We start from the raw sequence: 26720 nt of genomic DNA, 5'->3' as shown, positions 1-26720 counted from the left end.
CAAGTAAAATAACAAGTTAATGTTGAATTTCAATTCCTTCTCGTCCCTTCTTAAGCATAAAATGAATTTGAAAATTTTGTAAATAGATTTTAATTTCCTTATAAGGATGTTGTTTTTATATGTCGTCTTTATGACAGGTAAATATTTTATAAATATATTTCTTAAATTATATATAAAAGAAAATATTATACAATAATATCAAATTAAATCAAAAATATTTCAACTTGTTTTATTTTTTTTGGTACTAAACTCATCCCTGACTTGAATGAGAGAAAAAGTTTGTTTTGAATCAAATTGCAGAAAGAACATAATATTAAAATACACAATAGTCTCTTTGTGAGTTTAAATTTATAACATTATTTTTTGTTAATGAATTAATGAAAATTATTTTGTTTAAAATTTGACTAAATGACATCTCGTATAATATACTTTACATTCCATCTTAAAAATAAATCTGTAAGGTGTATATATATTTTTAGATATCTGTAAACCACCAATTTATGACTATTGATTTTTGATCAGCTGTAGGTTTCAATACTAGATGTTTTTTAAGTAGCGCAGCTACTCTAAATCTAGAGAATAAATCTAATTTTGCTTAGAATTTACTTTTAGGTGTTTTAAACATTGTAAATTAAAGATTTTATTTTAATAATTAATATTTTACAACAATATCTTCAGAAAACTGTGAGGAAGTTTGATAAAATTACGTTTATTTTGCAAGCTTGTTTGAAAATATTTCATTATTTTTATAATTCTGACAAAATAGATTTTCTGTTTAAATAAATAACATAGCCACAAAAAGGTTTAAGTAGTTATTGAAATATTTTATTACTATTCTTGCTAATTAAATATTCGTTAACTATGTTTAATTTGCATTTTTAAAATAGACAAGAAAAATATCCTACTTAAATGCTAATTTTATGAAGTTATCTTAAACCTTTTCCAAAAGTTTGTTTTATAAAACTTTTTTATTTTTCATTGATTTTATTGATTATATAGGTTACAAATATCAAAAGTATTTTTCAAAGGCTATAGATAAATTTTGATTAATTTCCATTTTTGATTTTTTAAATTTTTTTTTTAAATCTGCAAGAATATGCATGTCTTTTCAAATAATAGATTATATAAAAAAACAAAATTAAACATATTCAGGCTATCAAAAAGCAAAAGATATTCTTTTTTACCATTAAATCGCAAATATTTAAAATCATTAGATTTTAAGCTTATTTTGCATGGAAACACATTTTTTCAGTTATTTTTTCTCAACAATGGATCTTAAATGATTATTACAGAAAACTTTTATGAAAATGTTATTATCCAAAACTTCAAATAAAGGAAATAATTGCCGTTTGCGAAAATGTGTGCAAAAAGTTGCCAATATCTCGCTAGAAGGGACTTAATGGATTTGAATTCTTACTGCTTACGAGTTAGTGGACTATAAACTATTAGAAAAGTATCACTTTAAGGTGAAATTTTGAGGGTCAACTTTTTTTCTTTTAAAATTCGCAGTGCTGTTGTATGTATACGTGTTCTCGAATCATATAATAACAACCATGAAAGAAACCAATATTCTAAAGGATGAAAGTATAGTTATTTCTCGCATCGTATTATAAACAGCTTTCCGCGGATATAGAATGTACAATTATAAGAGATGCCGAAGGCACGGGCTAAAAAAACTGTTTTTAATCTTATGATTTTACATTTCTATATTCGTAGAAAACTGGATGTAATACGATGCTAGACATAGTTTTTTCGTATGGATGAGAACCGGTTTCTATCCACCGGATTCGAATGAATACATAAAAGATAATTATTTAATCAGGTCTTAAGGGATGAACGATAAATTTATGAACATCTCCATTTATAGTAAACAAAATTAGCCCTTCTGTAGAATAAAAATATTGGTGGAATGGAAAGATTACTACTGCTAGTTTGTACAACCTAATCAAGAATTAATAAAAGTCACATAAGTTTTAAGCCAACGAAGGTGAAAACATGTTTTACAAAACGTTGGCCACTCATATAATTTTTTTTCTCGTATTCATTCGAATCCGGTGGATAGGAACCGGTTCTCATCCATACGAAAAAACTATGTCTAGCATCGTATTATAAACGGCTTTCTACGAATATAAAAATGTACAATCATAAGATTAAAACCAGCTTTTTTTAGCCCGTGCCTACGGCACCTAGGAGCTAAAAAACTGGTTTTAATCTTATAATTGTACATTCTATATCCGCGGAAAGCCGTTTATAATACGATGCGAGAAATAACTATTCTATAAAAACCTTCTTTGATTTTTAATTTCTACGCTAATATATTATAAACAGCTGTTTTTTTTCTTATAAAATATGATTTGTAAGTCCATATGTCAAGTCTCAATTTGTTCAATAATATTGGAAAAGACCCAGGGGAGAAAAAGCTAAATTTTAATTATACCATTTTACTCATATAGTGAAGTATGAATTAATTAGTTAAATTGGACAAAAATTCATCAAATCAATATTTACTTATTCAAGTAGTAATATTGCCACTATTTTTTTTATAAAACCTGGATGGAAAAAAAAATTCTTAAAATCCATTTTTTTAGAGTTTTTGTGTATTGACCTCTCACTCTTTAAATTAAAGTAAACTAGAACCATGGCGGTCTAAATATATTGCTTTAAATCAATAGTTTTAAATTCAAATATATGGTAAATTTACCTTAGGCATCTGTCCATGAAAAATTATAAAAAAAAATATTCAATTTTTCAATTTTTTTAGTTACTGACCTATCTTCCAGTCAATATTAATTATTTATAAATTTAACAGTGAAATGATATGTGATTTTTTAAATTAAATAATCATGGCAAATCTTCAGTGAAAGAATTAAAGGTTATAGTCTACAAATATGTCTTTAAAGGAAGGGTTTATTTCTTACGTTATGAGCAATGACTTTACATCAAGAATGCTATTTGGAGTGCAGTTACTCTATAAATAAATATATTCCCATTGAAAAGATAGTATTTAATTTTTATTCCTGATATAAAAGTAACAGGATGTACGAAAGATTTCGCTAACAGCTGAACCGATATCGTTTTTATTTACAATATTGCTTTTTCAAAAGTACATAAATGATTAAATAAGTTGTTTCTTTAATGGATAATGTTTTGATTTTAATAATCTTAAAATATATGTCTAAATAAACCTTCTATAACCTTTTTTGTAAGTTATACTAATACCTGAAATAAACCCTAAAAACTATTCAAAGGTGAAGAAATTTACGTATTTGATTTTCATATTTGCTACGTTCATAAACTTATACGTTTTGTTTTTCAACTTAGAAGAAGAAGAAAATATGAATGTACCATTCAAAAGGTTAGATATACAGAGATGGGTTTTTGAGTCCAGAATGCCGCGTTTTTCCGACATTTTTTAGACCTGTCGTCTTCCGTCAATCAATCATTATTATGAAAATGCCTCGTAGGATATTAACAGAGTATACAACTTAGAAATTCAAAATTTTAAAATTATTATCTTAGCCATTTTATAATGTCTAATAAAGCTCTAAAAAGATGCATTAATTAATATACAGCAAAAAATGGATTTAAGATTATTTATTTTTCTTCTATAAAAGCCGTACCAACAAAAGCGAAATAATTAAATAAATAGTTGTATACTCTGTTTAAATGTCGAAAAAACGCGGCATTCTGGACTCAAAAACCCATCTCAGATAGATAGATGAAAATAGATAGATATATGTGGGCTGCTTTAGGATATGTACTTGTGAATATTCCCTTACCAATGCAATGTAAAGGTGTTTTAAAGAAATACTTTATATAATTTGAAAAACTATTATAGATGAGATAAATATTATATTTACTTTATTTATAAATATTGATTCCTAGAACGATCAGGTAAATTTATTCATGTTTATAAAATTAAGCACGTCTACATATGTTAAATAAGCATTATCTAAGTATTTTTAGCATGGTCAATATTTGTTCTAATTTGGGGAAAAGGGAGAATTAACTCCCTCTCCCACTTTCAATTTTAGTTTTAACAAGGATGACAACATCCATAAAAGCGAAGCACTGAAACGGTAGGACAAACGGACATTAACACTTGCAGAGTTTTAGAACTGAATAATCAGAATATAAATGTATAAGAGATGAAAAGCAAAATTGTAAGTAAATTTGTTGAAAAACTGCTTGATACAGGATAATGTTTATGGACATACTTACATTTTTAGGTCTTGATTATAGAGTTGCTTCGCTTATAACATTATACTTTGTTGTCCCAGGAATCAATATACCAAAAATAAGATCAATCGGATAATTAGATCACATAAAATCTGTAGTTAAAAAAGTTAAAAAAATCAACATGTTTAAAATGGACGTATGGTCATTCTGGTAATGATTATAGAGTTGCTATGCTTTCTAAATCGTACCTAACTACTAAAGGAATCACCATGAAAAGTTTGAAATCGATTTTAAAAAGAAAAGGTAAACCCAGTCATAGTCATAAAATGGTGCCCACTAGCGGGACTTTTTTTTTTTGGAACTTTTGGTTATTTCTTTTGGAAAGTTTGTGGTACCTTCCCCCAAAATAGCTATAAACCTTCCCAGGACCTATGAGAAGATACGATGTAAAGGAGAATCATATCGCTTCAGTAGTTAGCGAGATAGCTAGATAAACAGACAGACACATCGTATAAGGATGTTGGTATGTTTCACAATTTCATTTGTTGATCTTTGCTTTGAATGAAGCTAAAATCTTTGGGTAAAGTCCCTTTCGTGGCAACGCACCTTCAGGGGCGATTCTTCGTATTTTTCACAGTAGCTTTTCTACTATTTCTAGCCCCTGCGGGGGGCTCTAACTCTGCGGGACCATTTGCCTAACCCTGTGGGGCAATCACCTAACCCAATATAACCTAAAATAACCTATAAAAAGCCATTTTAAAAAGACGACGAATCGCTCCTTTAGGGGCGTTGCCAAAAAAGGGACTATTCCTAAATCTTTTTTAAGAATGTAATTATTTCATTAGAATACTCATTGTGAAAGAACACAAACCAGATAGACAAGAACATCCAAGTCCAAAGAAAGAGGAACATCAAGTTGAGAATAAGCCAGCAACAAAGAAAGCTAAAAAGTTGAATAAGGAACATGCCGGCATAGAAATATTAAAAGCAAAGAAAAAGTCAACTCTTAAAGAAAAGTCCAATCAGATTTGGGTTCCAGGTAAAAGAAATTTGTTAAAAGTTAAAGTACAATCAGATGCCACTTACGTTAGAAGAGCGACGTGGTTTTAGAGAGACAAAAGTATGTATATTTTAACTTAAAGATCAAGACATAAAAAAGCTTTTTAACATAAATTAACAAATCATAAAGACCATTAATTATTCAATTTAATGAATATAAGAATATGGAAAAATAGTACATAAGAAATCTGGCATTGATTATTTTCTAGCTTTGGTTAAAAAGAAGTTGATGAATGAAGCAAGCAGAAACGAAAGTAAAATGTTTCAAGATGAAGCTTCTCTGAAATTAAAGGTATTGAAATCAGGAGTAAAGTATAGCCAACAAGTGAAATAAATCTAAAATACTATTGAGGGGGGGGGGGGGCAGATAAAAAGGTCATCAATTTTATAACTTTTGCCCTCCAACAACAGCTAAAATCATGTATAGGTTTCGTGATTTTTCGAATTAATTTCGTTGTTTGCATAATCTGTATTGAAATAAGCATTTGAAAACCATCCTATAATATAAAGTAGTAAGGTTTTTTTTGTCCAAAGCTTAGATCTCAGAAGACTCTGGTCTGAATTGGATGTACTTTTTGGTAAAGCTCGTGACGGTTAAAGCTATCTCACCGAGAGGTCAGGGAAGAAACTATTGCTTAAAAAAAAGATGTCGACATCATAAAAGTAGCATACCAATTGAATATATTTTTGACACTTTTAATATAAATATTTTCTTAAAGATAAGAGAAGGTACATACCAACATCTCTTATTATAGAAAAGTTTGATGAGAAAAAATGGTGAATGTTAAACGCATTGCTTATGTCAAGAATCCATAAACTGAATTAATAAATTTGATTTGATGGGTATAACATACTAATGATAATGAAATATATCGAATTTGTTTGTATTAAAGACATGTAAAGGGCGAGTAAAAAAAAATGCGTACCTTTTTTAATTCGAATTGCGCGGCTTGTGTTAATAGTAGAAAAATGTTACGCATACCGTTAGAACCGCTAAGAAGTCTATTTTTTGGAAATATAAGAACGATTCCTGTGCTACGCATAGTTTAGGAGTTACACATTAAAATGTCTTAACTGATGTAAAACTTGACTTGCGAGTAAATTTTAAAATATAACTAAAAATTAGAGAAGATATTTTGCAAAAAGAGATACCTACATTTTTTAATTTCAAATTGCGCTTGTGTTACGCATACCGTTAGAACCGCTATAAACTCTATTTTTTGGAAATATAAGAACGGTTCCTGTGCTACAAATAATCTAGGAGCCAGATGGTAAAATGTCCCAAAATTTACTCGCAAGTCAAGTTTTAAGTCAGTTGGGACATTTTAACACGTAGCTCCTAAGCTATGCGTAGCACTGGAATCGTTTTTATATTTCCTAAAAATAGACTTTTTAGCGGTTCTAACGGTATACGTAGTATTTTTCTACCATTAACACAAGCCGCGCAATTAGAATTTTAAAAAGGTACGCATTTTTTTTTGCTCACCCTTTATAAGCGAGCTCATAAAGAAGTTGTATCAACTTTTTTTTTATAGCTAGCCGGTCCTTTTAGTAAGTAGTAGATGTAAAATTTTTCATAGAATTCAGATATGCAATCGGTTTTTTTGTAGACCTCTTATTTTTTAAGTAATTTAAGTTTAAAAAAAAAAAATTAAGTCGATTTTAAGGTACTAAAATGCAACAAAAAAAAGAAAGAAAATGGCCATTATGAACAAAAATAGTAAGATCTTTAATTTGACACCTTACTTTTTCAATTCTGTCAGGTAATTATTGAAAAAATCGATTTTTTTAAACCCACGAGAATAAAAACTTTGAACTCAATTTTATCATTTCACAAGTAAAAAAATATGGGTTCATATATACCTTTAGAATCAGAAAAATATTACGAATCCATTGTAAGCAAAATTGAAAAAAAAAGTTTACAATATAGTATATAAACTACAATAAAAGGAATTATATGAAAATATCATATTATATTGTACAGGCAACGTCTTAACTTTTGAATTGGGTATAAAAATGGGAAGGGGGTATAGAGGGGGTAAAGAGGGGGTAAAAAAGGGAAGACGATATTGTTGCCAGAACAAAAAATACAATTGGCCATTTTTATATTTTTTAATTTTTTTACTTTTTTTCAATTTTGCTTACAATGGATTCATAATATTTTTCTGATTCTAAAGGTATATATGAACCCATGTTTTTTATGTCTGTTTGAGAAAATATTTAGGTCTAAAGTTTTTATTAAACCGAGGTTAAAAAAATAGATTTTTTCAATAATTACTCAACAGAATTTTAAAAGTAAGGTGTCAAATTAAAGATCTTACTATTTTTGTTCTTACTGGCCATTTTCTTCTTTTATTTTGTTGCGTTTTAGTACCTTAAAACCGACTTAATTATTTTTTTTTAAAAACTTAAATTACTTAAAAAATAAGAGGTCTACAAAAAAACCGATTGCATATCTGAATTCTATGAAAAATTTTACATCTACTACTTACTAAAAGAACCGGCTAGCCATAAAAAAAAAGTTGATACACCTTCTTTGCAATTTTGATAACTGATTCACTTCCTTCAGGAGATATTAACAAGAGCAAGAAATGGTGCTCTTAGTAAAGTTAAGATTTCAGGTATCATTTTTTTTCGTATTCATTCGAATCCGGTGGATAGGAACCGGTTCTCATCCATACGAAAAAACTATATATAGCATCGTATAATATCCAGCTTTCTACGAATATAAAAATGTACAATCATAAGATTTAAACCAGTTTTTTTAGCCGGTGCCTTCGGCACCTCGGGGCTAAAAAAACTAGTTTTGATCTCATAATTGTACATTCTATATCAGCAGAGAGCCGTTTATAACACGATGCAAGAAATAACTATTCTCGTATTCATTCGAATCCGGTGGATAGGAACAGGTTCTCATCCATACGCAAAAACTATGTCTGGCACATGGATAAGGGATGGGAAACGTAGGAAAATATTATTTCAGGCCTGTTACAAGCCTAGGCCTAAAAAATAGTTATGGGATGGTGCATTAGTTCCTTATCATTGCTAATGAAATAGAATAAAATCGAGTAGCTAGTCTAAAGTAAAAATTGAACTTTTTATAAACCAATATATTAATGGCTTTTGGTAAAATCACGTTATGGTGTTTTTTTTTCTACCAAAATTTTTTATCTTTTACTTTGGTAATTTGAATTTTCAGAAAGCTATTGTTGTGTTTCCCTCTGTCAGATTTTAGGTTGTATTATTTGCATTTTTATTATTGAGTAAAAATTTTATTTGAAAATATCATTGCTAATTAAAATTCAATATATTAAATAAATAAATAAGCACTTGGGTAGCATTCTATCAAGTTCTTTGGATACTATTATGTAATGATAGATTTGTACTGTATATGGTAAAGTACAAATATTGAGGTTTAGATGTTGTATCAATTCGTATAAAATTTTTAAAATTCAAAATACAGCATTTAATTTATAAACTACCAAATAAAAAATCGAAGCTACCCGCTTTCCAAAAAATAATCCCTCTATTTTGTTTTTTCTATATGGTCCTTTTTTAATGTTTAACTCTGAGCAGATTTAATAATTAAGCTAATATGAACACCATATCTATTTATTTTTTAGTTGCAGACAAATCATTATTTTTTCTAGAATTGTCTGCTTCTAAAAATGCCAAGATTTTTACATAGCCTGCCTCCATTTGTTTATCGGTTGATACAAAAAAAGCCGATCCTTTTTGGTTTAGAGTGATAGCTAATTTGGAGCTGCCTCCAGTAACGTCATTTACTTAGGAAATGGTAAAAGTTGCAATATCCCATTCAAAACTAGGCCGGGACCTAATTTATGGCCAGGTTTCCTATCCCTTATCCCTGGTCTAGCATCGTATTATATCCAGCGTTCTACGAATATAAAAATATACAATCATAAGATTAAAACCAGTTTTTTTGCCAGTCCCTTCGGCACCTCGGGGCTGAAAAAACTGGTTTTAATCTTATAATTGTAAATTCTATATCCGCAGAAAGCTGTTTATAATACGCTGCGAGAAATAACTATTCCAGTATGACTTCGAACTAGACTAAAATCCGGTGGATAAGAACCGATTCACTGAAAAATCATGTATAGTATCGCATCTCAGGGCTAACCAAACTAGTTTTAATCTTATAATTGTACATTTTATATCCGCGGAAATCTGTTTATAATGCGATAAATAACTGTTAGCTTTTATTCTTGCTAATGAATTGACTAATATATGCAGTTCTCATCTCCTTTGTACTGAAAGGAAAAATGGATTACAGGGGAGGGTTAATAGCATTGAAATAAATCTTACAAAATGTTTTAAAAAGTAACTTAATAACGTATTTTTTTAGGGCAAGCAGAAACTGAATTGAAAGAGATGTTGAACATTGGAAAGAAAATGGCTAAGGAAATAATTAATTGATTACTATATAAACAATTTTAAACTCTACTACTGTTATTTCATCAATATATTAGACTAAGTAATGTTGTACGGTAGTTATATGTATCAACTATTTTTTATTTATATTGTTCTTAATTTTGCAGCAAATTATTATCAGGCTTTTTTTGCTATTTTTAAATTCATTTTTAAAGGATATCTTTGCCCATGATTACGTACATATAATTACAGTTTTTTAACTAAATGTTAAAAACACAGGTCTGAAATTAGGGACCATGGACACATCAACTGAATAAATATTTTGCAAAATTAAGAGAGAAAAAACTAGAGTTTCCAACAGACAAAAGGATGGAATGATGGTATTTTTAAATTATTGAAAAATATTCTTTAACATTAAACAAATATAAAAAACATTAATCTCAATGCAATCTTCGCTACTTAAAAGCCATAATTTAAATTTATATGTTATATGATTTATTTTATTATTGAAATAATTGTTTGTCCCAGGAATCTTTATTGCAAAAGAGAGAAAAGAAAAAATTGGCCAAACAGGCGTTAAAAGAATTCAAGAGACTTAAAGATGGTAAATATTCTTAGTGGCAAAGCTGCTCTGTAACTATTTTGCATGTAGTTGTACTTAATTAATTCACTAGCGTATTTTTGTGGTATCTTTTACGTATGTTTTTTGTTAATACATACCTTCTATTATTGATATTGAGTTTCTTCGCTCAATACATAATTATCCTTATTTTCAGAGGGAATAGCAATAGAAGATCCATTTAAAGAAGCTCCAACCTTTATACAAGAATACATTAAAAAATTTGAAAATACAACTGAGTTCACCAAAGAGGAGTTTTTTACTTTTAGGCAAGATTAATATGTTCTTAAGTCCAGCAACTTAGTCCTTAGGCTCTAAGGTCTTTGCCTTAGAAATATATTTTTAAACCCCAAATGTGTGAGAAAAAATACCATATTTGTTAAAGCCAATAACTTTTTTCTTCTTTAGGGAATTTTTATTCCGTTGGGGGTGCCTATTTGGAATAAAGATATTTTTGGTGTCGGTGGTGTTATAATCACTATTTTTAATTGTGTATGTACATTGTACACCCTTCCTTGAACTTCAGTAGGATTTTTAAGAATCTGAACTTTCATTTCGTATATTATTGCTGCGCTACTTTCAAACAATATATGAAATCATTTGTTCTAACAAAAAATAACCAAATTAACATTATTTTAACTAGTCAATGTTTGGAGCAAATTATGTTTTTTGTGAAATATTATGATCCATTATGATTTTTTTAGCAAAAATTTTTAAGTTACATAAGGCAGAATTCAACAAAATACATAATTGAGTCGGTAAAGATCCTAAAAAACTTAATCTTTAATTAATCCAGAAACCTATCCTACAATGCTTTAGATGCAGAGCTAGGTGGCAGAAGTTGGTGGTTTGATCACAGGAATAGTTATCCTTCTTAGTAACTATGCTACTCTATAATTAGTGTGTGTCTGTACGTTCACTTGTCTATATGCACGTTTTAGTATTTACACTGTAGACATTACACAGTGAAAAACAGGATATGGCATTTGAAAAAGCAAAAACTTTATACAGTCCAATATATTTCGTAATTATGTCTGTACCGAAGGATATTGCTTACCCATATACCGATATGGTTCTTCTTTATAATTTTGCTTTTCATAGGTCATGGAAGGTATATAACTCTTATGGGGGATGGTACCACAACCCTCCCAAGAAAAATTGCCACCTAAAAAAATTAACCCCTCTCAAAAAATACTATTTATTCTTAAAACTAAGATTTAAAATGGACGGGCCGACTTCCCCCCTTCTCCTAGAGGCCTCTATGGGCGTAGCGACTAGTGAAAATAAAAATTTAGTTTGTAAAAATATATTTTTTCTTTCCTATTTTTACAGAAATAGATTTGATTAACATATTTTGGACTACATTTTTAAGAAGGACATAATACATTGCAGAAACAATGCAGATGTATTCACCTTTGATTGGACCAACAGAAGTGAGATTTACTCAGTAAGGAGAAAATTGGCGGGAGATATTCTGGATAATAAACAATCTAAACATGTTCTTATAGGTAAATTATTTTATTTTTAAGTGTATATTAATTTTATGATGATATTGTAACCTTATTTTCATGATATTAATAGATGATTTCAACCCTCTAAATCTTCGAAGTAATTTGCAAGTGCTTTGAAATAAACTGACATTTAATCACTGGCTTTTGAAATATATTGAAACTAAAGGTTGGTGAAATTTATGTCTATTCCATGCAGGGTTTATATCTACGGTGCACTAACCCTGCACTAACTTTCCAGTTTCCAAAATTAACAAACCTAACCTTACCCGAAGCAAAAAAAAAACGCAAGACTCTAAGCCAACTAAATTTAATTTAAACAAGAAGAGTGGGAGTGCTCAACAAGCCACTTTATGTGAAAGCGCTAATTTGCGCGTTGGCAACAGCTGCGCCAAAAAAGGAATTACTAACAGATTATCATTTGAATTATCTGGAAAATTTTGTTCAGCCACAACATGGAGGAGTGGATCATCATTTCTCGGGGACATGTTGGATACCTTTCCTGGAACATTCTATTCTTTTGAACCCTTGCAATACTATGATACCTACCCAAATAGCACTAAACCTCCGCCTTCTTTAGACAGGTCTCTTTTTCAAATTAACAAAAGTGTTGCATTTCAAAATAAGTGTCCCTACTTTTTAAAGAAAATATAATTTTGTTTAATTATTAAAATCGAAACTTATAATTAGGGTCGTCCGTCTGTCTTTCTGACAAAATTTGAATAATCCTATCGATTTTAAACTTAAAACCATTATTCCTGTAAAAGTTAGGTACAACTTTATAATTATTATCGGAAAGTCTATAGGTTTATTTGAAAGTTAACTTTTTAAAAACGAAGTTTCTCTAAAATCAAGTCTTAAAATGTCACCAATACACATTCTGCATTCAAGCAATTGTTTTTAGTTAGATTTAAAGTGTCAAAACATTGCAATCATTTTTTTAAATGTATATTCGCTATTTCTAACAAAATGTGTTTAAAATTTATTTTAGGATCGACCTTCTGAAGGATATATTTAGCTGCAACTTTGATGAAAGTACAACACCTTTCTTTCAATATTTCAAGGAAAGGATATGTCAACAGGCCTTTTTACATAATTTAAAAACACAATATTTTTACTTTTCAAATATGAGGGGAGGCATAGTTTTATGAACCTTCCCATTTAATTGGAAAAGCATTTATTGTTGTTCATAAAACAATAAAAAATATAAAAGGCTAATTCAGGGTCCGATATCTTTCTTCATTATTACAATTTGTTTTCAAAGTTGTCTAATTGATTAAAATATACGAAACAAAGAGATTTTATTCTCAATACTAATTCAACTTCTAGAAGCAGTGTTTCAGTGGTTATATACTCTTGTACTTTGAAACTGTAGTATATTCTTGGTATAATTAGTCTCTGTGGCAGTTTAAATTTGTAGTACATATTGACATATTTTGTATATATTTATAGAGTTATGAAGGAAAATTGAAACAATCCTTTAATTCATGTATGCAATATGCCCCTAAGTTCTTATGTTTGAATCCTGAATTTCTTACAGATATTTGCAGGAATAGTTACTATAATCGGAAGGAAAACTTCCCCACAACCCCCATCCCTTTATCCTCCCCTTCTTACCCAACCCTCTTCAGTTAAATGAAAAAAACAAGATATACCCCCACCTCACTTCCAAAGGTTTCGTGATTTTTTGTAGAATTGATTATTAGGCCTGCTATAATCGATTTATTATTGCTTGGACGTTGAACCAGATTTACTCTAATAACGTGATACCCCCAGCTGGCTGAAACAACGATAGGTATCCACCCCATCCCCTTCTTACTTCTAAATGAACGAACTGACCAATAAAAGAGGTTCATGTTAGCAACCTAAATCTAACAATACTTTAATAGTAACTAAATTGTTATACAGAATTCAACCAATAAAATTGATCAAGACAGTAAGGTTAAGATTAGAAGAAACTGAACAACTATTGCAGAATAAAGATCTTAATTTGAAGGTAATCTTTTCAGTTAACAAGTATAATAACAAACATAAAAGCAAAGCTCTGAAACAAACATTAACACTTGTAGAGTGTCATATAATGATATAAATGTCTAATAGTCGAAACAAAATTGAAAGTAAATTTGTTGAAAAACTGATTAAATTCAGGATAAGGTTTAAGGAAATACTTAAATTTAAGACTTGATTATAGATATGCTCCGCTTATAATATTGTATTTTGTTGTCCTAGAAATCAGTATTCCAAAAATTTTTTTAATGAACGTACGGACATTCTGGTAACGATAATAGAGTTGGTACGGTACCTAACTACAGGTATCTCCGTGAAACCAATAGGACAATTCTAACATGCCTAATTTAACGCAAAAAGCAATCCGTTCCGGACGGACGGACGTACAAACCTACCCAAATTATAGAAAAGCTTCGCTTTTAACAAGAATGAAAACAGATATAAAAGCTTAACCTTTAATAATTCTAAGCGAAGCATTCCTATAACTAGGGTCTATGCATCACAACCTTAGCACCTTGGTACCTAATTGACATTCATTTTTTTTCTTAATTGTGGATCATGCATTGCTACTCTACATTAGGAAATATTCATTTTTTATATGGAGCACTAGAAGAAAAAAAACATTTACAAATATTAAAAAACGTAAACAAACATTGAAAATTATAGAAAAACATTTTTTTAAATTTCGAACATTGGAAAAAAAATTAAAATAACAATAAAAACCTTTTTGCATGTTAATGAATCTTATAAGATGAGCAAATTTACAATGCAAGGCAAGTACTACCCGACCTTATGAATATTATTATTCTTGTTTTGTTTAAGATTATGTTTAGGTAATCCAGTTGGTAAGAGATCCCCGAGGGGTGTTCAAATCCCGTGAGCAAGGGAATGTTGCAATCTTTTGCCAGGTTTTTAAAAAATTATATATTCATTAAGTTACATTATGTTGGTTAAAATTTTGCAATGCTAATTTGTATATAAAAACAAGGATGACACCATCCATAAAAGCGAAGCACTGAAACGGTAGGACAAACGGACATTAACACTTGTATAGTGTCAGAACTGAATAATCAGAATATAAATGTATTAGAGTCGAAGCAAAATTGTAAGTAAATTTGTTGAAAAACTGCTTGATACAGGATAATGTTTATGGACATACTTACATTTTTAGGACTTGATTATAGAGTTGCTTTGCTTATAATATGGTACTTTGTTGTCCAAGGAATCAATACCAAAAATCAAATCAATCGGATAGTTAGATCACATAGAAATTTGTTGTTAGAAAAGTAGAAAAATAAACATGTTTAAAATGGACGTACAGACATTCTGGTAATGATTAGAGTTGCTACGCCTTCTAAATCGTACCTAACTACTACATGAATCACCATGCAGAGTTTGAAATCGATAGGACAATTCTAACATGTCTAAATAAACAAAAAAAATCTATCCGTCTCGGACGGACGTACGGACCGACCCTAATTATAGAAAAGCTACACTTTTATCAAAATTATATATTTTTGTCTTCTGTCTGTGTGTATGCTTACTGCTGGACCGTTATGGTTATCCTATACAGTGAAGCTTCATATAGGTGTATGGTAGTTTTATAATTGTTTTTGAGGAGGTTACCTGCGCCCTCCCAAGAGATATCACGCCTGTAAAACAATAACCCCAACCAAAAAATTGTTTTACTTCTCCCCCTTCCTTAAGTGCCCTTAGTTTTAAGTTGTATTATTTTTTCTAGTATCTGCAGGACTGCGGGGACATTAGGGTGAACTGTGACAATGTTCTCAGTGACGTCAAGGTTTGTTGTAGAAAGCGTTTTGATGTTATCCCTATTGTTAAAAGCGAAGCTTTTCTAGAATTACAATCAGTAAGTAAAAGATAGTTTTTCATTGTTAATTTTGGTATGTTAGAATTGTCCTATTGATTGCAAACTTTTCATGATGATTCCTTTGATATTCTAAATAATGATAAATATAAAATTTGTTTGTCTCTCTGATTTTGTTATGGATGTTTTCATCCGTATTAGTAGCGAAGCTACTCTATAATTTGAAATGCAATTTTTGGATTACAGTATCAAAATTAAATTGCCCGTTGTTCCAAGCGATTTTTATTTTCAGAATTAAAAGGACAGGTATTTTTTTTAATTTCCTGTCATTTTCAGTAGCCATTGTGTAATTTACTAAGACCGTCAGTTGTCAGTCATCATCCAAAATAATCATGATTTTCTCTCAATATACTTAATTTTAACAAATGATCTTTAACTCTCCTTGTCTGTCTTCTTATCCATGATTTTTTTGTGCATTGCTTTTTATGGATGTTGTTATCCTTATTTTCAGGTAGCATTCGAACTGGAGATGAAGTATCCTGACCGCCTGTTGCTGGTCAGATACGAAGACATGGCAGAAAGACCAGCAGATATTCTTAAATCTTTACTTAGGCAAGTTGACAGATTATTTTTTAAACAAAGCTAGAACATTAATTGATTCCTTTTGCAAGGGGAATAATCACAAGAACTCTTGTAGCAGAAGTTCACATGGCAATATTAGATAAAAATAGGTTGATTATATTCCTTACCAAAAATATTTTTAAACTGGTTTATGCTTTAGGAGTATAACTTTTATTTCAAATGCCCCTCCGTGATTTTCTGTGCTGTTTTTTTTAGGATAGATGCCGAACATTTTTGTAAAGATTTTTTTTAACAATCTATTCTTTTTTTTGTTTTGATTTAATTATATTGGAGAAATAAGATTATCTCGGCTGCTACCAGAGAATGATGTCTAATTATATAGTTTATGTATAATTCCATGTCTTGCCTTCAGAAAGCCCCTCTTAGGTTAGGTTATATTGGGTACTGGGTAGCCCTGCAAGAGTAAGTCACGGGGTAAAAAACTAACTACTCCCCCTCTTATTCTAATCTTATCAAAAAAGGTAGTTTTTTAGAATTTGTTTCTATCCATGAGCGATGCTACTTAAAAATTTTCTAGATTTTTGGGACTACCAATCAACAAATACTGGAGAAAAATGAGCAACTACGTGCTACATCATACCAGGGGAAGAAAAGGATTCCAGCCAATAAGTTTGATTGATACTTACACTACAATTAGAGATTCTAGGTATATTTTTGTTCATTCAGTTTCATTTTTGATTTACATTCCTTTCTTTCCCCACAATTAAAACTATTGATATAGGAGACATCGAACTGTAAATTACACTGGTATCCAAAGTTTTATAATTACATTAGCTCAAAACTTTTTGACAATTATTGAACCTTGATTTAATAAGTAATGTCACAACTTTTCAACCAATATTTTTAGTCTACAGAATAAGCAATTTTTGGGAATAGTCCCTTTCGTAACATCGCCCCATAAGGGGCGATTCGTCGTATTTTTAAAATGGCTTTTTATAGGTTAATTTAGGTTAGGTTAGGTTATATTGGGTTAGGTGATTGCCCCAGAGGTTAGGTAATTGGCCCCGCAGGGTTAATAAGCAAGGGGTGTATATCAATTTATCGGTCATTGTCTTATCTCTTAAGATACCTGGTCTTAATGTAAACTCATCATTAACTTATATTTTCATTATCAAACACTGTTTTAAAGTCAAGTTGAGGTTAAATTGACATAACTTGATTGAATATTTAATCAACATAAATATCTTTCCAATCTAGCGTAAATGGTAACAAGTTGGCTTTTCTTTCAGCCGGAGCAGTGATACGAGTACAGAACCACTATGTAGATTTTTCATACTAGAGAATTTTAAAAATGTTTTCAACTGCGGCTATGTCAAGGGCATGATATCAATAGTTTTAACTCCTTTTAATTTTGAACAACTTTGCTTTTATAAAGTCTGTCATAAAACCTTTTTATATATGATTTATTTAAGGCTGAATTTTCGTGACCTTAGCAAAGCAACTGATAAAAATGGCCATGGATCAACTCACCTAAGGAGTGGTTTTATAAAGAACTTTATAAAAGCAAACTTGTTCAAAATTTTAAATGAATAATCTTTGCTTTTCTTGTCATGATTATGCGGTAACTCCTAGTGGATTAAAATTGAACTTGAAATTTTAAATCTAATTTTCTCAAAAACGACTGCATTTTAGATTTCATTGAAAAGTGAAATGAAGTTACCTAACCTAGGGTAATGAAATGCACTATGTCCCAATATAGGTTCTGACACAAAAGTCAAAGCACCTTCAAACGCACTGTGTAGAATTTGCAGTCAAGATTGTGTTTCGTAAGTTTCAGATGGCCCGTTCAAGAAAGCTTAACCCAAAAAAATTATTTTTATTTAGAAAAGTTGCCTACAAATGGAAAAAGGTGCTCTCCTTTGAGAATGTTACCTACATACAAGACCAGTGCAGGTTTCATATTTTTATAGATAGGCAGAAATTTGTATAGTAATACCTGGGTTGAGGCCCTGAGCGAACATTCTACACTACACCAAAGTTTTATCACTACCTTATTTTATTTTAAGTGTCCACACTTTTCAACAAATATTTTAAATTGGGGATGTATATCAATTTAGCAGCATTGTCTTATCCCCAGAGATTTCTGATTAATGTTATGAATAAATTATAAGATTAATTTTTGGCGTTTGCTTCAAGAAGGGTAGGGGTAAAAAATAGCCTAAAACTATCCCATGACTTTTTATTTCTTTTTCTTTTAGTGAAATGATGAATACACTTGGCTATGTGCATTTTAATTCCTCAGACCAATTAATTTCAACAATTCCTACGAAATCAGTCACCATGGATTCATGGACTCTGTGGCCATCAAAACATTGGGTTCTACCACAAAATTTAACTGCAATATTACCTAAAACTAATGAATAATCTGCTACATATATGAAAGAAGTAGTAAGAGTTTCTGTCTTTATGTCCATTTGTATTTTTTTATTGAAACTTAAAAACAATTAATCCTTTAGTATAAGTTTTATGGTTACTTTGTCTTCTTTCTTTTCTTATCCTTTTCTTTTAAACTCCATAAAAATACGTTTTCAAATGTTATTTAATAAAAGACGACATTTTAGAACTTTATGACTCTGGTAAATTTAAGAGTCTTTTAGTATTAAAATAATGGCAATTGGGGGATAATCCCATGGGTCTCATAGAAACCCCATAATCCCCCCCACCCTGATTCAATATTTCAAAAAATATATAAGATAAACCCCCTAAAACCTATGAAACCCACCCAAAAAAGCTTGGATGTCCTTTGTCTCCAACAACCCTAACAGTTCGATCATAACAGACACTATGCTTTAAAAATGATTTTGTATTTAGATCTTTAAAAGATATAGTGTTTGTAAATTTTTAGAAAATGTTTATTTAATATTTTTATTCTAGTTGTTAATAAATTTCTTTATGTTTTTTAATTTATTTAGAGCATGAATATTTATAAAAACGTATGAAATCTGCCAAAAATTTATACACAAACGAATAATAACCCTTGTAGAGTGTCAGAACTTAATAACCAGAAAATTGATTTGTAAGTCTAAACAAAATTGTACATACATTTTTTTGCAAAATTGCGTAAATACAGGATACAATAATAGAACAAACTTTCAATTTTAGGGTTTGATAATATGCCTTGCTTTGTAATATTGTACCTTGTTTGACCTAGGAATCATTATTTCAAAATTATATGCAGATGATAATTATAATATACCTAAAGTAGTTGCAAAAAAATTAAAATCATCATGCTGTAAACGACCTGCGAACTTGCTGGTAACGGTTATAAAATACTAATCGTATCTATAACTGTTAAAAGAACCATCATGTAAAATTTGAAATCGATAGGACAATTCTAACATGTCTAAATCAACGAATTTTTCTAACCGTTACGGACGGATAGACGGACCTACCCTAGTCATAGGAAAGCTTCGCGTTAAAAATATATAATCAAAAGATTCTTATCAGAAACAAAATTAAAATTATCCAACTGTGAAATCCTGACTTTCTGAATCGTATTTAATACCCTTTTTTACATTTAAGTATGCCCAAATGATTACATTTTTATATTTGTTGAAATTTTCTACTTGAAAATGTTTTGTGCTCTGGTACGTATGGAAGTTATCAACCTTGTTTTTATCAAGCCTTATGAAAAACATATTTTCTATTATAATTGGTGCAACAATACATTGTTCTGAAAATGGTAAAAATACATTTTTTCCTCTGTTTGTTTTGTCCTTCATTCTACTCTACAAATATTAACTATATAATATATATGTATGTATGTACAACAAAAGGTGATACAAAATATTTCTAATAAACTCTGTTCCAAGTGAAATCTTTTAAATTTTAGAACTAGTTTTTGCCCACTTCAAAGAAATTTGGCACAAATTAAATCATTTAAATTCACAACTTCATTCTGTTTATTAACGATAAGAAGACCAAAAAACTCAAGATCGATATTTATTATCCTACAAGGTACATTTTGTTAAAGAACATGAAAATCTGGTGTAAGAACCAAATAATACGGAGGTTGAAGTTTGTTTGGACTTGTTTTGTTTATAGAGTAGCTGCGCTACTACAATTATTTCTACCAAACACCCTGTAGCTAATTTTGGTTGTAATATGTCATTACTTATTTTGTCAACAAACACTATTTCTACAAAAATAACAGACAAAAAAGAACGTGCGTAAAAATACAAAAAAATATTAAAGGCAAAAACATATTTTATTTTTATCAATTGCAAAATATTTTGATTGATTTAGACACAATACATAAAAGGTGTTGAAAAAAAAACCAATCGCTTCACTTTTTTCAATATAAACCTTACAGTTTTGGTCCAAAACTAATCAAAATAATACAATTCATGTCCAAGCAATGACAATGAGAAAGCAATATTGTATTTTGAATCTACTGACCCATCCAGAGCTTTACAGCTTAAGAACTAGCCCTTGCAGAGAAATTTGCACTGCGCCGAAAGTGCATATTTTATTATAAATTAAGAAATGTTTGTGTGTTTTTAAAAAAAAAACCGTCTTAAGTACTTGAAATCTTGTAGATATACCCCATAAAGTTTGATGTGACATGTAAAGACCTTTCTATAGACACCTTAACAATTTGGCTTCAAAAAGAAAGACCTGGCAATTAGCCAGAACTAGAAATAGACAATGCCGTCATGCCTCAATGTTGAATGGGTCTGTCTTTTTTATGCCAAATTGGTAAGGATTGAGTTAGAAATCTAGTTAGGGCGTCTATAGAAAGGTCTTTATATGCCCCATCAAAAACTCTAAACATTATGGGGTCTATCTCCAAGATTTGTAGTACTTATGGTGGTTCAAATTGTAAGCGATTGTTTTTTTTTAAACACCCTTTATATAAATTATGTCTTACGCTTTTAGATTTTTATTATATAGGTCATTTTAATAAAATGAATTAACATATTCTATTAATTTCTATTTCTTTCCTCCCTTCCCATGAGAGAGTATAAACTACTTGGCTGCCAAGTGAGAAAGATGGCCAGTTTTAAAAATTACACATTCCAGTATAGCTTCGAAACCAATAAATATCCTATAGAGAAGAACCGGTTCTCAGCATTACTGAAAAATCATGTATTGCATTGCATTACAGACAATTTTATACGAATATTTTTTTACATCATAAAATTAATACCAGTTTTGTATGACCGGCCTTCGACCCTTCGGTCTTTAACATTTTTCCTTTTAAAATCCGCGGAAAGCTGTGAGTGTCTATAATACGTTGCGAAAAATAACTATTACTTATTTTGTCTATCTATCAAAATATAAAGTCATAGAGAGAATGTTGTTTAATTTACTCGGCTGCTTTGATGGTCTTCTGTGTTTTTATTTATTTATAATCAACGACTCCTATTTGACTTGTTATGTTTTATGACATTTTTCTATTTTTTCTGTGCTTATTATGGACATTGTCGTTCCTGTATGTTTGTTTTGTTTGTTTGCTTACTTGTCTATATTTGTTTTCCTAGATAACATGTTTGTTATAAGCAATTATTGAAATATAAGACATCGCATATAATATATTTGCTTCTTTAGTTTTTAGTTATGTCTACGCCCCTAGAGGCTACTAGGAAAACCTATTGATCACATTAACAAAAACAAACCAACTTTTTGTCAAAAATACAATCGTGGATTTTGCTGCACCCTAGAAAAAGATCAAATGACCTCCGTTGGACCATAGAAGAAGGAATTGAGAAATCTGTGTCGTAAATGTAACGATAGAATAAAGTTGATATAGTCTTATATTGATAACAAAAGCAGCGTCAAAATTTGAATTTTAACATTTCTACAATACAATGTTGTACCTTTTCAACGAGAATTATTATTTAGCGCATCATATTATATACAGCTTTCAGTAGATATTAAATGAAAATTATGATCAAAAAAATTTTATCTCGAGGGGCCGAAGGCCCGGGCTAACCAAAGTGGTATGAATCATATGATTTAAAAAAAAAATATATTAATGTATGTATTTAATACGATTCTATACATGATTTTCAGTATTGCTTGGTACCGGTTCTAATCCAGTGGATATTAATAACTTTTGAACTTAAGCCATACAAGACAATTTATTTGAGTGTCTTTTTAACTTCTTTGTTTGAAAAGTTTGTAAAGCAAATGCAATAAAACTTTTCTATCATAAAAGTTTATAATATATTTTGACCTCATAACTTTTAACTTCAAATCATCAAATGCTTTGTTTAAGTTTGAAAGTTATAAGTTTTTCTTGTCCTCTACATTTATGGTAGGGGAATTTTACTGAAGAATTTTTAAAAACAGTATATTTGCTGTTACCGAAATGCTTTTATATTCCAGTATAGCTGCGTGTTAAAACATAGTATTCTAATCTTTTTCATTTTCTTTGAGTTTGCCTTTAATTGAATTGCTCTTTAGCCGCTTTTTAGATCTAATAGGGGCTGGAAAAAAAAACTCCGGAATATCATTAAACAGTTGACGTAGGTCAGCTAATCATCCGCTATCAGCAGCAATATTGGTAACTGCGATAGGGTTGGGCCGGATATCTGGTAAACGTTCGATATCCGGCAAATTACCGTATATACGGCCGGATAACGGGGAATTAAAAATCAGCCGGATATCCGATACCCGGATAGTTTAAATATCCTGTCTCCGGCCAGATATTGAAAATGCACGGATATCCGGCCCAACCCTTAACTGCGGTTGCTGATTGTTTTTGCTGTTACGGCCGACGAAATTTCTGCAACTCATAGCGGATGACGTATTCTCAAAAAAGTAATCAAAGTTTTGTGAATAAATCTGAGAAAATTACATTATTACAAAGAGATATGTTCATTTAAAACAGAAAATAATCCTTGTTATTAATGTGAGATTACTTCTTAAAACATCCCTATTTGAAACTAACTGGATGTCTGTATTTGTGCGAGTGTATGTCTACCTGTATCTACCGAAAAAAAAACGACTTAACCACTCCACAGATATGACTTTCCTTTAGAAGAATGCAGTTTTATAACACATAACCTTACCTCTTTAAAGCGTTTAAGTGCCGGTAATATTATAAACATATAATATTTTTAGACAATAATAAGAATTTTCTAAAATTTGGTGTTCAGGAAGCAATACTTTTGTGTAAAGACATGAAATAAATTAGAACGAATAGGGAGAGAGATAACAAGGAATTTTATATCCAATAAAAAATATGTTGGTAGTGACATACAACTTTAACATTTTTTGTCGACTGTTTGGCATTTGGTTGATCAGTCAACTACTACATAGGAACATGTTCAACTAAAAATAACGCTATTTAGATAATATAAGTTGTATTTGGGCATTTTTTTATTTCTTAAAACACGCAACAAATGTCAGACTCTTAAAGTAGCTACGCTCTCTAAAAAAGAGCTGAGGGCTTTAACTTTAATTTAAAGAATGTAATCCAGGTAAAGGTATTTCATATCTGTATAAAAATATTTCTCGTATTCATTTGAATCCGATGGATAGGAACCGGTTCTCATTCATACGAAAAAAACTATGTCTTGCATCGTATTATATCCAGCTTTCGGCACCTCGGAGCTAAAAAACTGGTTTTAATCTCATAATTGTACATTCTATATCCGCTGAAAACTGTTTATAATACGATGCAAGAAATCGCTACAAAACCGATTAATTACAGCTGTATAAAACTGGTTCTCACTCTCAGCCATACTAAAAAATCAGTTAGAGCATCGTATTACAGACAGGGCCTACAGCTATCTCGGGGCTAACAAAACTTTTGAAATTTTAAAAATTTACAATTAAATATCCGCGGAAAGCTGACTATAATAGGATGTGATAAATAACTAATAACATGGAGACAAATTATAATGCCATATAGTTATAGTTATCAGAAAAGTAGCTTCGTAATACTATACGAAAAATTAAAGTTTAACCATCCCTTCCTTCCAGCAATATAATCCACGGCCATAAATTTGTCGGAATGGGCCCTGAAATTGTTTCTAAAGGAAACATTTGGCTCTACTTACATACAGAAACTAAATATTTAATCGGAGCCAAACAATAACAGATTTTTATTAAACAATCTTTACATATAACTCATTCGTTTTAAAAAAAAAGTTGTACAATGAATATAGAAAAAAAAAGAATGTTATACTTTGCGTTTAGAAACTAATGTGTAAATATTTGTAGTAATAGTTAGTTAATTGTATTCCAGTTGTGTACCATAAATAGGATTACTTTAAAGACCATTTACTCACCAAGTAGTTAGAGCCACAAAAGAACTTTAAGCAGCGCAAATCTTTTTATATAATTCTTTGTTAGAACTAAACTGCCTTCAACCCTACTTTTTTGTTTTCTCTATGAGGCTTTTTTTTAAACAGCAATCAAAACATAAACATTCCCCCTTACAGGCAGATAAAGTGAGTTATAGAAACGGTAGCTCAACTGTTATTTGAATCTCCATATAACCGAATACTTTATCAATAGATCTTTACTTACACTTACTTAAAAAGAACCCAAGAACATCCAGAACAGCAGCAAAGTATATAACATTTACATTGTGATGTGAAGATGATTAAAGTCTCTCTACAGATTATGACGTCATACGATCGAATAGCCAATGAGAGGCCAGTATATACTGTAATTGAGACAAAGCCCAATCTGTCCCAATTTTGAGCAAGACGATTCCTATATGACGTCATACAAAGGGAAAAGAAAAAGGGAAGGGGGGAAGAAAATCTCTTCAAAAGAAAAGGGAATTGTCTTGCTCAAATGTGAGACAGATTGGGCTTCGTCTGTAATTGACCGATTGTAAAATTTATACTGGCCTCTCATTGGTTATTCTATTGTATGACGTCATAATCTGTGGAGAGACTTTAATCATCTTCTGTGGTGTTATAGTCTAACAGGACAAACAAACAAAGTAAAATTATAGAGTAACTTTGCAATAAAAAATGGATATTAGTGCCTTAGATAAAGTAGTATACAGACATTCGTTTGTAGACCTAACTGCTATGGTAGGGATTAACTTAATTTTCCCAGCAAATAATTACATTCTAAATTACTTTGTACATACTTCACCCCCTAGCCCTAATCACTAATGGATGTAGAATATACGTGGATATTATGATAGGGGTCAAATTGAGCTTGACACCATTATTGGTCACTTCGTTCATCCAGTGGAGGTGAGGGGATGGGGTAATGTAGGTTAAGGGGAAAATCATTATTTTAGCCCCCTTTACGTTTCACTTTATTAGAGGAAATGAAAATCTGGTGTAAGATTTAAGTAAATTTTACTTTTATTCTTTTTCAAAATAGGGAAAAACAAAAATTGACGTAGAAAATAATAACGGGCTAAAATCAATCAAATGCATTGGGTCGGCAGCCGCGCGTAAGCCGCGTGTAAGCCTCAGTATAATCTTCATTTTATCAGTATAAAATTCAGCTGGATGTATAAAACTGCTCCTTAGCAGACAATCCTTCTTTCTGAAATTTCTTTTTCTGCCCACAAGCAGGTTTAAAACTGAGGCTTATGCGCGGCTGCCGAACCCTGATCAAATGTATTTAATTTAATGTAAATATGCTCTATGTTACTGCTGCTAGACTGGATATTATTGTCCTTGTTTTATAAATGAAATAACTATGATTAATTTGAATATTTTATTCATAAAAAAAAGTTAAAAATAATTTTTACTAATTACAGAATGATTTGTATTAATTTTACCAATATTACATCAGGTACAGTTCTCATTTTTTTAAATAACTAGCGGCTGTATTCCTTGCGTCTAGAGGTATCTTAAATTCTCAGGGGGAAATGGCTAGAAACTTTCCAAAGCTTCCATGAAATGGGGAACTTACGTGGTTCAGTCATTATCGAGATCTTAAGGAACAAACCAACATAAAAAAAACGTGCTGTTTTGAGAAGATTTGTAAGGATATGACAATGAGCGATAAATTAATATTCCCCTGTATTTTCTTGTGTCATAAGTAGGTTGTTAAAATACAATGAAGAAATAGATTATAATTTAATTGCCATTGTCCAATATCCATCGCGAAACTGTTATAAAAGTTTATGAAATATATTTTTACTTTCGTTGTTTTTTTTTCAGTTAAAAAGAATAAGGCATGCTACTATTTGGAGCAACAGTTCTCTTACAAATAAACGGGTTTACTTAAGTAGATAGAAAATATGGTTTCAATATAAATTTTTGAAATGAGGTAAATTATTTGGATCTACTGCAGTTCACGGTAAAATATTGCTGGTAAGCAATATTTCCAAAAATCTATGAATTTAAAGGCTGCTAGCTGTCAAACGGCTGAGCGTACAGATCATACCCGCACACTAATTTAAGCGGCATAAGAAGGCCTACAAATAATCTGGAATAGCTAAGATCCAATGATGCACAGGGAAATCATCACTGAAGAAAAAACGCGTAAAATAGGTATTTTTCGCGCATTTCTCTGCACTGCGAGATAATTGTGCATTATTGATTTATGGCTATTC

General features: G+C 30.3%; 3 protein-coding genes across 3 annotated transcripts; all 3 read left to right on the top strand.

Annotated features, from left to right (window-relative positions):
* The first annotated feature begins 3247 nt into the window (after nt 1-3247).
* LOC145325667 (uncharacterized) lies at nt 3248-9675 on the top strand. Its single transcript, XM_080168621.1, has 5 exons — nt 3248-3355; nt 5025-5218; nt 5448-5530; nt 7808-7859; nt 9605-9675. The coding sequence occupies exons 1-5, from the start codon at nt 3336-3338 to the stop codon at nt 9673-9675; spliced, it is 420 nt and encodes a 139-aa protein (XP_080024747.1). The 5' UTR covers nt 3248-3335.
* Nucleotides 9676-11279: 1604 nt separating this feature from the next.
* LOC145325666 (carbohydrate sulfotransferase 4-like) lies at nt 11280-16238 on the top strand. The gene is made up of 8 exons (XM_080168619.1): nt 11280-11360; nt 11622-11757; nt 12206-12341; nt 12749-12831; nt 13647-13753; nt 14598-14672; nt 15506-15565; nt 16104-16238. The coding sequence occupies exons 1-8, from the start codon at nt 11280-11282 to the stop codon at nt 16236-16238; spliced, it is 813 nt and encodes a 270-aa protein (XP_080024745.1).
* A 517-nt stretch (nt 16239-16755) lies between these two features.
* LOC145325393 (carbohydrate sulfotransferase 1-like) lies at nt 16756-18621 on the top strand. The gene is made up of 3 exons (XM_080168383.1): nt 16756-16880; nt 18059-18127; nt 18433-18621. Exons 1-3 carry the CDS (start codon nt 16789-16791, stop codon nt 18596-18598), a joined length of 327 nt encoding a protein of 108 aa, XP_080024509.1. The 5' UTR covers nt 16756-16788; the 3' UTR covers nt 18599-18621.
* Nucleotides 18622-26720: the final 8099 nt, after the last annotated feature.

The sequence above is a fragment of the Acartia tonsa genome, chromosome 8 (genome assembly GCF_053477335.1).
Source record: "Acartia tonsa isolate MP-2025a chromosome 8, ASM5347733v1, whole genome shotgun sequence".
NCBI classification, from domain to species: Eukaryota; Metazoa; Arthropoda; class Copepoda; order Calanoida; family Acartiidae; genus Acartia; species Acartia tonsa.
Note: the sequence above shows the minus strand (reverse complement) of the source record. Positions and strands in the feature narration are given on the sequence as shown.

Bases quoted from the DNA above. Each gene is read 5' to 3' on its own strand.
- LOC145325667 (XM_080168621.1), top strand. From the start codon at position 3,336: ATGAATGTACCATTCAAAAG. The intron at 3,356-5,024 runs GTTAGATATACA...TTATTTCATTAG, and splicing joins ATGAATGTACCATTCAAAAG to AATACTCATTGTGAAAGAAC. The intron at 7,860-9,604 runs GTATCATTTTTT...GTATTTTTTTAG, and splicing joins TAGTAAAGTTAAGATTTCAG to GGCAAGCAGAAACTGAATTG.
- LOC145325666 (XM_080168619.1), top strand. From the start codon at position 11,280: ATGTCTGTACCGAAGGATATTGCTTACCCATATACCGATATGGTTCTT. The intron at 12,342-12,748 runs GTCTCTTTTTCA...AATTTATTTTAG, and splicing joins CCTCCGCCTTCTTTAGACAG to GATCGACCTTCTGAAGGATA. The intron at 12,832-13,646 runs GTCAACAGGCCT...ATACTTTAATAG, and splicing joins ATATTTCAAGGAAAGGATAT to TAACTAAATTGTTATACAGA.
- LOC145325393 (XM_080168383.1), top strand. From the start codon at position 16,789: ATGAGCAACTACGTGCTACATCATACCAGGGGAAGAAAAGGATTCCAG. The intron at 16,881-18,058 runs GTATATTTTTGT...ATTTTTATTTAG, and splicing joins ACTACAATTAGAGATTCTAG to AAAAGTTGCCTACAAATGGA. The intron at 18,128-18,432 runs GTTTCATATTTT...TTTTTCTTTTAG, and splicing joins TACATACAAGACCAGTGCAG to TGAAATGATGAATACACTTG.